Source organism: Heterocephalus glaber, unplaced genomic scaffold (genome assembly GCF_053883595.1).
Source record: "Heterocephalus glaber isolate CG9 unplaced genomic scaffold, H.glaber_assembly_v1.0 deba00000122, whole genome shotgun sequence".
In the NCBI taxonomy this organism is placed as follows: Eukaryota; Metazoa; Chordata; class Mammalia; order Rodentia; family Bathyergidae; genus Heterocephalus; species Heterocephalus glaber.
Window position 1 is genome coordinate 82,641,803 of NW_028258138.1, and position 15,559 is coordinate 82,657,361.

A 15,559-nucleotide genomic window follows, 5' to 3' on the forward strand; every position below is an offset into this window, starting at 1 on the left:
TGCTCCGGGTGCCCAGGGCCGCACAGGGCGGTCCACAGAGAGCTGCTTGTGCCCGTGGCTTTGCCCACTGCCCACCCCAAGGGCTCCAGTGCTGATCCCCTGAGTCCCCTCCTGCCCCCCCAGGAGCACAGGCTGAGTCCCCACCCAGACCTGCTCTTCCCAGGCCCCTAGATGTCACCGTGACCTCCTGCCAACCCTGGGGGCCTCAGAGCAGGAGCTAGGACTGCAGGGAGCACGCAGAGGCCTCCCTTCCTGTGGCTCGGCCCTGTGCCCTCCCCGGGCTCATCCCAGCCTCCCTTCTCCCACCCCAGCCCCGTATGGTCTGTCCTCCGCTCTTCAGGGGCCTCCTGGTGCCAGGAGCAGAAGGACAGGGCCACGCTGGGTCCCAGGCTATGCTGCTGGTGACCGGGGCTGGCCCTGGAGGTGGGGACCCACACAGACTCATATCAGGGTCACAGCCTGGAGCTTAGGAGGGGTCACCTGCACCCCAAATGTGGGCGCCGAAGCCCTGTCTGCCGGGCTGTTCGGGGCTCACCGTAACGACCACTCTTCTTCATGCTCGCCGCGGCACCAGCATGTCTTCAAGCTGGAGCAGGAGGAGTACATGAAGGAGGACGTCCCCTGGACGCTGATCGACTTCTACGACAACCGGCCCGTCATCGACTTGATTGAAGCCAAGATGGGCATTTTGGAGCTGCTGGACGAAGAGTGCTTGGTAACCGTGGAGACATTTGTGCGCTTCTGAGTGCTAACAGATGAGTGTATTTCCCGGTGATTTTTGGAGCTGCCGTGCAGAGTCCTGCTGTGCCCAACTCTGGAACATGAGCAGCACCAGGCGCTCCCTTGGGGCACACAGGTTACCCCAGGTGACACCCAGAGCCCAGGCTGTGTGGAGCCTGGCGTCACCCGCTGGCCACCTGGGTCCTGTGAGCCCTGGGGACGGTCGGGATGTCACACCTGTGGCAGAGCCCGACAGGGCAGCTTCGCAGGGGAGATCCCCCCAGGAGAGCACAAGGCTGGGCTCACAGGATGCGCGCCTGTCTCTGGACACGCGCGGTCACTGTGGCGTGCAAGGCTCCTCACTGCTGACTTTCCTCACAAAGTCGCCCTCAGTGCTTGACCCCAGGCCGGGGAGCAAGGTGACAGTGGGCAGCAGCACCCAAGCTCTGGAAGGTCCCCTGGGCCAGGCCACACAGGGCAAGGCCTCCAGGAAGTGGCTTTGCTGGTGGTGGTGGCAATGGGTTTTGTCTTGCTCTTGGTACCAGGGGTTGAACGCAGGGCCTTTGCACTCAGTTGCATCCCCAGTGCTTTTTAGTTTTCGTTTTGAGACAGGGTCCTGCTAAGTCACTAAGTTCCCTAGGCTGGGCTCAAGCCTGCCACCTAGAGTGCCAGGATGACAGGTGTGGCTTCCAGGGTATGTGCACCTGCTCCGCACAGGTGTTTCCCAGAGTCCAGTGTCACAGAGAAGTCCTTCAGGAGTCATTTAGGCTCAGAGGGGATTGGGCCTACCACATCGGAGCTAAAGTTAACTGAAGTCCAAGATCCCCAGAGAGAAGAGCCAGCTCTGCCGTGTGCTGAGGCTGAGGGGGGGGCTCAGCCCAGGAGGTGGCTGACCGGGCGCTGAGACAGAGACTGAGCTCTGGGGTGGGAGGAGACAGGGTGGCCCATCCTCCTGGGGAAGGAAGCCTGCTCCCAGGCCAGCCCCAGGTTTTCCAGAACTGTGAGGCTTCTGCGAAGAACCATGAAATGCTGCCCACCTTGTGGATGTAGAAACCTTCTTCCATACGGCATCCTATGTCCAGCTCCTTTAGTTTAAAATGTTTTGTTTCTACATTTTTAATTTCTGGTACCAGGGATCTAACTCAGGACCTTGTACTTTCGAGTCAGGGACAGCGCCACTGAGCTACATCCCCAGCCCAAAATGTTTTGTTTCTAAATGTGATGTGTCCAGTTAGAAATCACTGTGATGCCCCATAAGTATATGTGATTAATATTTGTCAATAGTAAGAGAAAATCACTCTTGGGCTGAGGAAGGCGCCGGCCACCCTGGTGGGGCCCCATGAGGTCAGCGCCCGGCCGGGCTCATCGTGTGGCCCCATTGCCTTCCCATCCTCGTTTCTTACCTGCTCTTTGACTTGCTTTTCTCTTCCAGTTACCACATGGAACTGACGAGAACTGGCTTCAAAAGCTGTATAATAATTTTGTCAACAAGAACTCTCTATTTGAGAAACCCAGGATGTCAAACACATCCTTTATCATCCAGCACTTTGCTGACAAGGTGCGTGATGTCCGTCGTCACCCCGAGTGCGCGGCCTGCGCAGCTTCCGGAGGAGCAGCCAGGCTGCGAGTTTCCAGGGCAGAGCCCAGTCACGCTGAGCGTCGTGTAGCTTTGATGAAGTGTGTGTGTGTGGTACCGAGGGTTGAATCCGGGGCCTGTGCGCTCAGCTGCCTCCCCAGCCTTCTTTATTTTTCAAGACAAGGTCTCATTAAGTTGCCCAGGCTGAGCTGGAATTTGCCATCCAGGCCTGCAGCCTGATGCCCAGATTGTTTAACAAGTCTTAATACATTTATGACAGATTATGTGAGTCTCAGCTGTACGGCTTTAGTGTGCTGCTACGTTAAGGACTTCATTTCTGAACTCGGGGTTTACTGTGAGTTCATGATCCACTTCAGTGTCTTTTCCCAGTGACATTGTGAGTGACTGAGACAGCGCAGTTGTTCCCTGTGGTAAAACTCGCATCATTTTTGCAGTTTTCTTTTTTTATGAAGCCAGAGTGTCTGTGTTACCGAGGCCATGCAGGGTAGTTCAAGATGATGACATTTTCTGGGAGAACTTTGTCCTCTTCTCTACATGTGTTCTGTTTTACTTTTTGCTAAACAATGTGACATTCCTAAGAAGAGTGGGCCCAGGTCACTGTGTCAGGACAGCATCAGACATTTGCCAGGTTCCCACCTATAATCTCAGCACCTGGGAGGCTGAGGAAGGAGGGAGCCACCTGAAAACACGACTCCTCCGCCCTCTCCCTGCTGGGCTGGCAGAGCCAGCATCTCACCTGGTTCTGCCGCGGCTCACGGCAGCTCTCTGGAAGGATCGGCACAGCACCTGGCACTGCATCTGCAGGGCGCTCGGCCTCGGACACAACCTCACCCCGGGACCCTGCGACCCCAGAGTCCACGCCCGAAGGCCTGTGCCTTCAGGGTTGTTTTAAACATTATTATCATATGCAGAGCTGGGATTCAAACCCAAAGCCTTTTCATACTAAGCAAGTGCTCCACCACTGAGCTACATCCGAGTCTTAGATTAATTCTCAATACATTTTTTAATTCATGAAAGATTCGTATCACAAATTAAAATATGCAACCATGCACACCTGTAATCTCTGCTACTCAGGAGGCTGAGGCAGGAGGGTCACAAATTTAAGGCCAGGCTGGACAACTGAGTGAGACCATGTGTTCAGATAATATAAAGGTGCTGGGCTGTGGCTCAAGGTGGAGTGCTGGCCCAGGAAAGCAAGGGTCCGAAAGCCTCCCAGGTCTGTGTATGGGTGCAGAGAGCTTCTGGAGCCAGAGGCTCTGGCCCCCATGTCCCTGGTGGCCTGACCCGGGCAGGGTGGCACTGGGCAGCGTTCAGTCCTCTCTGCCCAGTGGTGCTGGCTCAGGTGTGCAGCCAACACTGCTGAGCCTCCCCCATGTGGTACCCTGAAGCCAAGGGACCCTCAGCCAGGTGTTCACGAATGACCTGCACACCAGGCCACAGGGGTCAACAGAGTGGGCAGTGGGCTTGAGAAACTGAGGCAGGAGTGCTGGCTTTGCATTGAAGACCTGCACCAGTTTCCAAAGCTCATGCAGACAGCATCACTGCTATGGGGAAGGGGCCAAGCTTCCTGTGAGGTCGGCTTTGCACAAAGAGCCATAGCCTCCTTAGAGAGAGGGTAGGAGGGCAGCTGGAGTTCCTGCAGCACAAGACAGAAAGGAGGGAGGGAGAGAGGGAGAAGGAGGGAAGGAAGAAGGGAAGGAAGGAAGGAAGGAGGGAAGGAGGGAGGGAGCAGGAAAGGAAGGAGGAGGGAGGATGGGAGAGGAGGGGACTTGCGCATCCCTGCTGTCTGCCTCTGGAAACCCCGCGTCCCTCTGGCAGGTGGAGTATGAGTGCGAAGGCTTCCTGGAGAAGAACAGGGACACCGTGCATGACACGCTGGTGGACATCATGAGGACGAGCAAGGTTCTTAGAGCCTGAGGGGCCGCCGAGGGTGCTCGTCCTGTGATGGACAGGGGTGTGGGCGTTGTCAGGAAGGGTACGGGCGGTTTGGTTTCCCAAGTGAGCTTGGCACCATGCTGAGGGTTCTGGTGAATCTGCAGGATCTGCAGCCGTTAACCTCACCTCCGCGCCCAGGTCCACATGCACGGCGCAGGTGTGCAGATCTGGTCAGTTTTATTCAGCAGCTCTTCACACAGCCCCAGGCTGGGTCCAGTCTGTGAGGCGAAGGCAGATCTCTTGGGTGCAGAAATAGTCTGGCCACAAAACACACAACGGAATTCAGATTCTTCATTGGCAGGGTGCTATCTTGGGGGACTTAGGTCCAGGGTTCAATCCCCACTACTGAAAAAAGAAAGAAAAAAGAACAGTGGTACACAGTGGAAAGTAGCAAGCGCCTTGAGAAAGGAACAAAGGGAGAGCCGAGAGCTCGATGGGCCATGGGTGGGAGGAAATGCAGTGAAGAGGGTGTGGCAGACGGGACTGAGACATCCCTGAGGCAGCAGGAGGACAGTCGGGAGCCCAGGGATGCATGGAACCACCGCAGAAGCTCCCGCTCCTGGGCACCTGGGGTGATGCAGAGGCAGGCGGCCCCACGGCTTCCTCAGTGTCCCCTGCTGTGTGGCGGGCAGGTGGGGTGCAGGGCTTCCCCGAACCCACGCAGAGGCTGTTGTGACCTGAGGACTGCAGCTGACACCTGGGACATCACAGCTCTCTCTCCCTTCCAGTTTCATCTCTGCGCCAGCTTTTTCCAAGAAAACCCAGCTCCTTCCTCCCCTTTCGGTTCAGCAATCACCGTGAAGCCTGCCAAACAGGTGGTCAAGCCCAGCAGCAAGCATCTGCGGACCTCGGTGGGGAGCAAGGTACAGAGGGGCTGGGCAGGTGACGGCAGCCCCCACATCAGAGGCCCAGAGGCCCAGAGCCCCGCTGTGGCACCAGGAAGGCGGGATGGCCGGGCCGGGGTTTACAGATGTCCTGGTGCGTTGCCTGCGGGTCACACCCAGGCACCTGCCCTTCACTTGGACCTGGGTCATCTGCCCTCTGCTGCCTCAGTTCCGCAGCTCGCTGGCCCTGCTCATGGAGACGCTCAACACCACAACGCCCCACTACGTGCGCTGCATCAAGCCCAACGACCAGAAGCTGCCCTTCGAGTGAGCGTCCGGTGCTGCCCCGCCCCTGTGGGACTTTGCCGTAACTATGGGCTGCTGCCCCCTCCTGCATTTGCCTGACTCCCAGCAGCCCTGCCCTTTGCCTCTGGGCACAGCCCAGGCAGAGCCCCGCCTTCCCAGGGCCAGGCCGGCCTCCAGCAGGCCGAGCCTCTGGCTTGATGTAAGAAGGATGTGGAGGGTCTGGGGCAGAAGATGTGACCCTTCCCAGGGCCTGAGATGTCCTCCCGCCTCAGCCTCCCAGGGTGCTGGGATGACAGGCGTGTGCCACCCAATGCCTTTCCCCATGCCCCTCCTCCCACTGTCCCGAAGCTCTCTGGACGGGTCACAGAGGCACTGTCCCCTGGATGTGGCAGCCCCCTGTGCCTGGGAGCTCTGGGCCCAGCGTCCCCGTGGCCCCTGTCCCTGGCGAGTGTTCAAGTCATGGTGCAGTGACACACTGTCCCCTCGGCTCCTGTAAGGTTTGACTCCAAGAGAGTCGTGCAGCAGCTGCGAGCCTGCGGCGTCCTGGAAACCATTCGCATCAGCGCGCAGAGCTATCCGTCCAGGTATGGCCCGCCGAGCTCTCGGCTTCTTGAGGCCAGAGGAGGCCGACAGAGAGGCTGCCAGGGGACAGAAGCCACCACGCCCATGCCAATCACGGTGCCCTGGCTGGGGTACAGGACAGGACAGGCACGGCGGGGGAGTCGTCGGGAGGAGCTGGAGGAGCAGACTGTGCTGGGGCCGGGGGTGGGGGGCGGGCGGGCAGGAGCATCCTCGCAGAGCCCTCATGGGGCTGCCTGTGCTTGCCTGACGGAGCCCCCTCGTGTCCAGGTGGACCTACATTGAGTTCTACGGCCGCTACGGGATCCTCATGACACGGCAGGAGCTGGCGGCCGGCGACAGGAAGCGGGTGTGCCAGGTGGTGCTGCGAAGGCTCATCCAGGTGGGCCCCGTCCGGGCCTCCCACAGGGTCCCCAGCCCAGCTCCCCTGGGGCCCCAGGAGCCCTGGCCAGAGCTGTGCAGTGAGGAAGGGACCCTGGGCGCTATTCGCTGGAGACTGGAGCTGGCTCACTCACCCAACGGCAGACTGCCCTGCCTCAGCCTGCCCCGGCCCAGGGCACAGCCACCAAGACTTGGAAACAAGCTAGGCTGGCTAGGTTGTCGCTGAAGCCATGGGTTAGGGTAGAAAAGCGATGGGGACGTGGGTGGCCAGGAGGGGTGGTGCAGAGGACCAGGACCAGGACAGGAGTTCAGACCTCCTTCTCTACCCTCTGCAGAGGCGGAGGTTCCCAGTGGCCTGGTTGGTCCCAGACAGGGCCAGCCCCGAACCTGCCAGCCGGCCCTTCGCCTGCCTGCTCACCTTCTTCCTCCAAAGCGGCTCTAACCCACACTTGGAGGAACCCGGGCTGGGTCCTGATCAGGGTTTTCTGCCGTGTCAGGAAGAGATGTGTCTGGGTCTCAGGGCCGGGGATCTTTGATCTGAACGTCTCCTCCCCACCTGGGTCACCTCGACTTCAAACTTTCACCTCTGACGATCTCGTTTGCTCTTCCAGGATTGGAATCAGTACCAGTTCGGCAAGACCAAGATCTTCTTCCGGGCGGGACAGGTGGCGTACCTGGAGAAGCTGCGGCTGGACAAACTGAGGCAGAGCTGCGTGGTCATCCAGAAGCGCGTGCGTGGCTGGCTGCAGAGGAGAAGGTTCCTCCACACGCGACATGCTGCCCTTGTCATCCAGCGATACTTCCGGGGCCAGCAGTCTGTGAGGTGTGTCCCAGAAGGCTGTGCGGGTGCAAACGAGTTCCCAACCCAGGGCCCCTGCTGGGGACTGAAAATGCCCAGGCCCAGTGGGCCTCTTGGGGACCCAGGGCAAAGGTGCCAAGGGAGCCCCCACCCATCTGTCTTCAACGGTGGGGCCCAGTGCAGGGAGGAAACCACGCAAGGGCCCAGGGTGGGAGACGCAGCCCTGCACGAGGCCACCTCACCCTGTGGGGCTGCGGTCTTCACTGTGCCTGTGGAAGAGTGTGTTGCCTGCTGCTCCCCAAGGCTCCTTCCCAGTGGCTGAGTGCTCCAGGGACAGAGAAGGTGGCAGTCAGGCCTCTTCCTGAGCTGGAGGCTGAGGCAGGCAGCTTCCAGTCACTACCATGAGTCCCAAGGTGGTCGCCTCATAAAGAGGGAGCTCATTTCAGCCCACAGTTCTGGAGGTCCTCTCCATGATGGCTGGCCCTGTCATTGGGCCCAGGTGAGGCAACTCATCATGGCAGAAGCCAGGAAACCTAGAGAGGACAAGCCCTGGGCCCGTGAAGCCACCCGGGGGCCTACAGCTCCCCACATTACGATGGGTGGGGACCAGCCTGCTACACAGGCCCTGGAGGCCTGCAGACCCCAGGCAGAGGGTCTCTCGCAGGGAGCAGAGCCACAAGGCAGAGTCCAGACAGCCCAGCACAGCGGCCACACCTGGGAGGTCATGAAAATAACTTGGTCGTCTGCTTCTCCGCATCCTGGCGATCAGGACAGCCCCCCTCTGAATAGCACAGGCACCGGGGGTCTGAGAACCGCCTCCCCTCTGCTGTCCCCACTCCTTGCTGGCCCAGCAGCCGCTCTGCCCTCTCCGAGCAGAGCCGTCTGTCCCCCCCCCCCCCCACCGTTCATGCACACGGACCTGTTCGGTAGCTACTCTCCCTCTCCTGGCTCCATGACATTATAAACTCTGCAGGAAAGGACTTTTTCCTCCTCCAGTCCTGTGGTTAGAGATCCACTCTTTCTGTAAAGGGCCAGGAAGGAACCTTGCAAAGTCTGGAGGCCCAGGGCTCTGGAGCTCTGCGTCCTGTCTCATGGATGCAGCTGCATCCGCCTGCTTTCTGTCTATGGCTAATGCCCTAAGGCTGGGTAAATTATTATTTAAAAGACATCTAGACAGCTCACAATGGCTGGGAGTTCCCAAGCAGCCCCACCGGGCTGGCTCCTGGCCAGGGCTCCTGGTGGTCAGGTTTCAACAGAGAAGCAGGAGGGGCCATGTGTGGGCTGGGATGTCCTTGCTGATGCAGCCTCTCAGCAAGCTCCCTTCTCCTACCCCAGCATTCCCCGAATGCAAGTACCATCTCTGGGCCACCTCTCAAAAGTTCCTGGCCTTCAACCTTGCCACCCTGGGACCCTGGCTTCCTGTACCCAAGCCTTGGCACCTTATAAGCCTTCTCGACCCAGGAACAGCAGGCGCCAGTGTCCCAGGGGACTTGACCATAATTGGGTCAGCAGATCCGGGCCTGGGACCAAGCTTGCCTGACCTGCAGCTTCTAGTGCTGCCTCTTGAATGAATGAATGAATGAATGAATGAACAAGTGAGTGAGTGAGTGGGTGGATGAGTGAGTGGGTGAATGGGTGAATGAGTGGGTGAATGAATGAGCAGGTGCAGCCCCAGCACACAGTCTCCCTGCCATGGTCCCTGGCGGCACACGTGGAAGGCATGATTGTCCTGAACTGGCAGTGTGTGCACCGCTACCCAGGTTCTTTGGTGGTTGGAATGAGCCTGGCCTGGGCTGGCCTTGAGCAGCCCTGGGGCACGGCCAGGGCATGGGTGCCCAGGAGGTGACATGGGGTGTGGACCCCCTCCCATCAGCAGTGCAGGCTCACCCCACGCTCTGTCACCAGGAAAGCTGTCACTGCGCAGGCCCTGAAGGAGGCCTGGGCGGCCATCGTCCTTCAGCGCCACTGCCGAGGGTACCTGGTCCGCAGCTTGTACCAGCTGATCCTCATGGCCGCCATCACCATCCAGGCCCATGCCAGGGGCTTCCTGGCCAGAAGGAGGTACCGGAAGGTACGGCAAGGGGTGGGCTGGGGCAGCCATCGCGTGGGCAGTCAGCACACCAGGTCACACAGGTCACCCAGGTCACACACATCACTCAGGTCATGAGGTCACACCAGGTCACACAGGTCATCCAGGTCACCCAGGTCACACCAGGTCAGTCAGGTCATGAGGTCACACCAGGTCACACTGGTCATGAGGTCACTCAGGTCACACCAGGTCATGCAGGTCACTCAGGTCATGAGGTCACACCAGGTCACATGGGTCACACCAGGTCACACAGGTCACACAGATCATGAGGTCACGCCAGGTCACTCAGGTCACACCAGGTCATGCAGGTCATGAGGTGACGCAGGTCACCCAGGTCATGAGGTCACACCAGGTCACATGGGTCACACCAGGTCACTTAGGTAACACCAGGTTTGTGTGGGGCAGGCTCACTATGGCTCTGGCCATGGTGCCCAGCTCTGGCTGGCAACAGGAGTCCCGCATCTGCCCTGGGCAAGGCAGCCAAGTGCTGTGACATCCAATTCGCCTTGCTTCACAGATGCTGGAGGAACACAAGGCCGTGATCCTTCAGAAATACGCGCGGGCCTGGCTGGCCAGGCGCAGGTTCCAGAGCATCCGCCGACTTGTGCTCAACATCCAGCTGGCCTACAGGGTTCAGCGTTTGCAGAAAAAACTGGAGGACCAGGTGGGTGGCCTTACATGTCATTCATGTCCACTTCTAACAGATTTATTTCACGCCAAAACAGATCCTCAGCTCTGTGTGCAGATTTGTACCCATCAGGAGGTTCAAACAGCTCACACAGACAACCTGAGCTAGGAAACACACACTGTAAAGGGGGTCATAGAGGTTGCTCTCCGCACAAGGCAAGAAGAGGTGCTGAGGTCCAGCCTGGCACCACTTGCCAGGACCTGTGCCTGTGTGAAGCTGTGCTCCGAGAGGCAGGGTACGTTTCGCGAATGTCCATGGAGACTATCTGCACACTCTGACTTGCCTGTGGGATCCTCACTGTGCCCACAGTAGGACAAGCCCATCTGCCGTCTGTGCTGGAAGCTGTGGGTCTGGAAAGCCTCCTGCCGCCTGGGCCTGGCTCTGCAGCCCCTAGGTCCCTGTGACTGACCTGAGCCCCCAGGCTAGGCCTCTGAGTGGGGAGCTGGGCACCGACGAGCCCTGAGGTCCCGTGGCCGCTGTTGTGTGGCCATCTGTGTGCAGCGTGACACAGGCAAAGTCTGCAGGTGGTGATGTCCTGTCCTGCAGTCGCACCCCAGACCAGGAGTGGACGCGATCTGCTCCTCTGAGCCCCTCCTGGCTCGCCGCCATCCCTCTCTACGTCACATGCCATCCCCTTCTGTCCCCAAGGCCCCTGTGGCCTCTCACCCCAAGCTGCAGGGTCAGTTAGGGCCCCAGCCGTGGCTCAGAGGGGACCCTGCAGCCAGGATGGGGCGGACCCCACACACCAGCCTGAGCTGTACTCGAGCCCCTGCCGGAGAAGCCCCGCCGCATGTCCACGAGGTGGCAGGCATGACGGGGAATGGCATCCTTCCCACAAGCAGACCTCCAACCCGTCCCTTTCCTGCAGAACAGGGAGAACCATGGCCTGGTGGAGAAGCTGACCAGCCTGGCCTCCCTTCGGGCCAGCGACACCCTGAAGGTTCAGAAGCTGGAGGCAGAGCTGCAGAGGGCAGCCGCCCAGCAGCACAGCGCTGAGGACAAGGACAGGCGATACAGGGAGGCTGTGGAGCAGGTGTGGTCGTGTTCATGGGGACACGAGGGTTCCTTCCTCGGGGGGACACGTCCCAGGGGTCAGAGCAGGCGGCTACGTGCAGGGGAGGGGACGGGACAGGGTGTGGGGAGGGGCTGCTGTGCAGAGGGAAGGGCAGGATGTCTCTCCCAGGGACCAAGCCCCGAGGGTCATATCAGGGTACCTCCAGGGCCCATCCCGACTCCGCCAGGCCTGAGCCCAGCAAGCCTCTTCCCAAACAGCAGTGCAAAGCAGGGGGAGATCTCACCTTTGTGGCATAGGGAAAAGCAACAGACCTAGGGAGGCAGAGTCCTGGATTCAGACCCGGGCCCAGCTGCTGGACAGCCTCGGCCAGTTCACTCCCGTCTCTGAATGTGAGATGGGAACGACACACAGACAGATGTCACTGTCCTGAGGGGATGAGGGGCAGACAAGATCACTCAGCCAGATGCCCGTGAGAGGACCTGCTGCCAGGAGGTGGCCTTCGTCACTGTCCCTGGCCTGAACCTCCAGGGTCCCTCAGAGCCGCAGCTGGGAGGCGGCAGTCCCCAAGTGTTCCTCCTGCCCCACGCACCCTCCTTCCGGTCCCCCGAAGGCACTCGAGCAGAAGCACAGCAGCAGAGCTTCCGCCAAGTTCGAGCTGGCCTGGGCAAGGCTGTCTCCCAAAGCTCCTCCTGATCTCGGTGTTTCCTGGCCCTTCTGGGGCTGGCGTAGGGCAGTGTCTGCCTCCAAGTCACCTCGAGCCCCACATATGGAACTGGGGAGAAAGAGCTAAAGCAGGAGCGTACAGCTTTCACCTAGAAACCCTGGCCAACTTGAAGCGAGGTTTTCAAAGGAAGTTATTCTGTTTTTTCTTTGCCCTTGTTAGAAATTAGCAACACTGCAGAAGCACAATTCAGAACTGGAGATGCAGAAAGAACAAATACAGCTGAAGCTTCAAGAGAAGACACAGGAGCTGGAAGGTAAAGACCAAGGTGGCCCCGAGATCCATGTGCAGGGAGGGCCGGTGATGCTGGCGGTGGAGGAATTCACCAGGCAAGGACAGCATGGAGATGAGTGTGGACCAAGTCAGGTGTTGTCCAGAGGCAGCAGGTGAGTTCCAGGAGAGGCCCACACCGTCAGGGTGGGAGATCCGGTCTGCATGAGGGTCTGAGGATGCGGACAGGGGGGCCGGGCAGCGACGTGAGTACCTCAGGAATGTCCTTCCTGGAGCAGCGAGCTGGGTGTGTCTTCCAGGAGCACCCGTGTGGTGTCTAGGACAATGTGTTCTCAGGTGCAGCTCGACAGGAGCACTTCCCGTGGCCTCTCAGAAGGCCTTCAGAGTCAGAGGAGAGGAGGTCTTGCACCTGCTGCCTCCCACACTGCTGCCCCTCTCTGCCCAGGGTGTCCACACAGTGCTTCTCTCCGGGAGGTGGGGGTGTGCCTGGGGGTGCTAGCAGCAGGGGTGGCTCAGATGAGGCTGGGAGCAGCACCCCGGGCCCAGGAAATGTCAGGAGCAGCTGGGCAGGCAGGGACCTTGGACCCAGGGCATCCGCTCCGCCCACTGCCTGTCTCTTTGTAATCCACTCCACTGCTGGGCAGTGGTCATGTTTTTTTCTAGCTTCTCTAAGTGCAATCTCCCAGGCAAGCATTTAAACTCAGGAAAACTCCCAAAACTGAAGTGTCTGGGTGGATAGGTTCACAGCCTCCTGAGAAGCACCAAGTGCTCTCACCAAGGTGGCCAACCCCGGACCTGGAGCTGGTTCTTCTGGTAAACTGGGAATTGGCTTCTAAGTCAAGGATTCAGTGTCCCCCAGTGTCTTCTGTCTGACTCCGACATTCGATTCAGGGACATTTGACACTGTGTTAGACAAACTAGTGACCCGCTGGCTTTTTTTTTTTTTTTTTGGTACAGAGGATCCAACTTGGGTCCTTGCACTTGGGGAGCAGGCAGCGGCACCACTGAGCTAAATCCCTGGCCCCCGCTGGCTTTTTTGTTCTTTGAGTTATTTGGAGACTTGTCACTGGGCCCTCCCCTGCCTCGACTTCCCTCAGGTGTCAGTTGACTGTGAGTAGGGACGTCACTTTGATGGGTCAGGGATGCAGGGCCATCATGGCTGTGGACTGGCCCCAGCCTGGTGACTCCTGCCAGGCAAGCTCCCCTTCACCCACTGACTGTGTGAAGCTCGTTGGCTCTCCCGCTTCTGCCTCGAGGGCAGGCGACACCGTGCTGTCCTCTGGTTATTGGGGTGCTCTGTCCCTCCCCCCTCCTGGGGACATTAGATAAGGTCTGGAGAGGTTTTTGTTGCAGGTAGAGAGAGATGCTACTGGCTGCTGGGGATAGAAGCCAGGGCTGCCGCTCAGAATCCTACAACACACAAGACGGTGCCTCTGGATGCCAAAGTGACACCAGAGCATCTGCCACACTGAGTCTGTTGTCCGTTTACTATCTCCCCCGAAAGGGCTTCTACTTCTGAGGGCACTTATTTTCCTAAAGCTTCTAACAGACAATAGTCAGCCCAATGAAAGTACTATAAACAAAGCAGTTTAGTCACGGATTCCAACGCTACACATTTGTACTTTTCCAAAGCCTCCATCTCCATTTCTGGTTTATAAAAAGTGTCACTCTCATCTGAAGCCCAGCAGCAAGGAGCACCATGTGATGGCTCTTACACCCGCGCGTCCCTAAACGTGACACAAGACCATCAGGCATGGGTTTGGCAGCTGTATTTCAAAGAAATATTCTTATTTCTCTTTGCACAGAAAAAATGGACAACCTCACCAAGCAGCTCTTCGACGACGTGCAGAGAGAGGAACGACAGAGAACGTATGGGAGCTGGCACCCCTTCGCGGTGCCACTTCCTGCTCGCTTGCTGTTTCTGCTTCTCCTCTCGGCTTGTGTGTAGCACAGCATGATGCGGCAGGCTGAGCTGTGCCTGTCCTCGGGAGTGAGAGATTGAGGCCTCGGTCCGCGCTGGGCACCTTTCCATGGGAGTTGGGGGCCGGTGCACTTCCCGGCGCCTGGGTTTGCTGCATAGTCTACAGTTTCTGAAAGGCCAGGCCCGCAACTTTCCAGAGGCTCTGGGGTCTGGCTATCTGTCCTAAAATGCTTGGGGCTGGAAGCATTTCAGAGTTTGAAGCTTTTTTTAATATTTTGGAGTCATTGCTTAGACCTGACCACCTGAGCACCCCTCATCCAAAACTCCAAAATCTGGAAGTGTTCCCAGTCCAAAACCTTTTGAGCAGCATGTTGGTGATCAGCAAGTTTTGGATTTTAGAGCATTTCAGATGTTGACTTTTCCAATCGAGGGATGCTCAACCTTTATTAATTTGTCCAGGATCAAACCAAGCCCCTGCAGGGTCCTTGGAACGGAGGAGCGGAAGTGCCTTTACCTGGGGAACAGGCACTGCCACAGCAGCTCCTGACAAGTCTGTCTTCCCGTAGGGCACAGGGGGGGCTCCCCTCATTATTCCCAAATGTGCGTTGTTCGACTTCAAAGACTCTCGAGTCAATTCTAAATGAATGCTTTTCTCCTTTGCTGCCTAGACTTCTCGAGAAAAGTTTCGAGCTGAAAGCTCAAGACTACGAGAAGCAGCTGCAGTCTCTGAGAGAAGAAATTCGAGCTGTGCAGCAGGAGAAAGCGCAGCTGAGGCAGGAGCTGGAGGAGGAGCACGTGGCTGGGGATAGCCTGAAGGGGGAGGTGGCCCGGCTGAGCCAGCAGGCGAAGGTACCTCTCAGTGACCCACGGGGGACAGCGGTCCAGTCCCGAGGACAGCAGTGGGCAGTGGGGGCATCTGAGGAAAGGCTGATGGCGGCGGGAGCCTGGGTCTTTCTGGTGTCCATGGCGGAGGCTCGGCTCCTGTGATTCAGCAGCACCTGCGTTTCGAGTGCTGCAGTTAGCTTTCTGACTTCCACGACATTGCATTTGGTAGGCAGCTAAATATGTGCCTTGGAGAATATGTCCAACCTGAATTATAAGTCGGGGTGAACCCTTACTGTATCATCATGGTACAAATCTATAAACCCCTTATTACAATTAAATTACTTTATTGTCAGAATCTCCCGCTTAAACTGTTATCAGGAATTCCACGAAAACAATCATCCATTGCACAGCTTGGCAAATGTGCTTAAAAATGGAACAGTGTATGTTTCAAAACTTCTGAGAGGGCAAATTTCAAATGTTCTTACCACACACAGGTGAGCACACACACTCACACAAAAACGTAAGTATTGCCAGGGATTTAGCTCAGTAGTTCCGCCACCTGCCTCACAAGTGCAAGGTCCTGAGTTCGATCCCCCAGTACCAAAAAAAAAGTAAGTATTATATCTGCAGGGATGGATATGTTAATTAGCCCGATTTAATATTCCACATTGTATTTGTAGATCATAACATTACTTCCTACCTCATAAGTATATACAACTATACTTCGTCAATTTATACTAAAAATTTAAAAGCTGCAAGGGAATAAAACATATAAGGGAATTTTTTTTTTTTTGGTACCAGGGATCTAACTCGGGACCTTCTGCTTTCGAGGCAGGCGGTGGAACCACTGAGCTAAATCCCCAGCCCTATAAGGGAATTTTTTTTTTTTGGTACCAGGGATTGAACTCGGGTCCTTGTGCTTGCAAGG

General features: G+C 57.7%; 1 protein-coding gene across 6 annotated transcripts in view; it reads left to right on the forward strand.

The window, feature by feature from the left end:
* Nucleotides 1-15,559, forward strand: part of Myo5c (myosin VC) — a 69,430-nt gene that overhangs the window by 24,243 nt on the left and 29,628 nt on the right. For all 6 annotated transcript variants that reach the window (XM_013074316.3, XM_004835385.4, XM_021261059.2 and 3 more), the window contains exons 12-25: nt 575-715; nt 2,153-2,278; nt 4,136-4,219; nt 4,981-5,115; nt 5,306-5,403; nt 5,880-5,966; nt 6,232-6,343; nt 6,954-7,165; nt 9,047-9,212; nt 9,748-9,894; nt 10,787-10,951; nt 11,817-11,910; nt 13,691-13,754; nt 14,475-14,655. In XM_013074316.3, the coding sequence (XP_012929770.1) occupies nt 575-715; nt 2,153-2,278; nt 4,136-4,219; nt 4,981-5,115; nt 5,306-5,403; nt 5,880-5,966; nt 6,232-6,343; nt 6,954-7,165; nt 9,047-9,212; nt 9,748-9,894; nt 10,787-10,951; nt 11,817-11,910; nt 13,691-13,754; nt 14,475-14,655 (1,812 nt within the window). The remainder of the gene's footprint in view (nt 1-574; nt 716-2,152; nt 2,279-4,135; nt 4,220-4,980; nt 5,116-5,305; nt 5,404-5,879; nt 5,967-6,231; nt 6,344-6,953; nt 7,166-9,046; nt 9,213-9,747; nt 9,895-10,786; nt 10,952-11,816; nt 11,911-13,690; nt 13,755-14,474; nt 14,656-15,559) is intronic.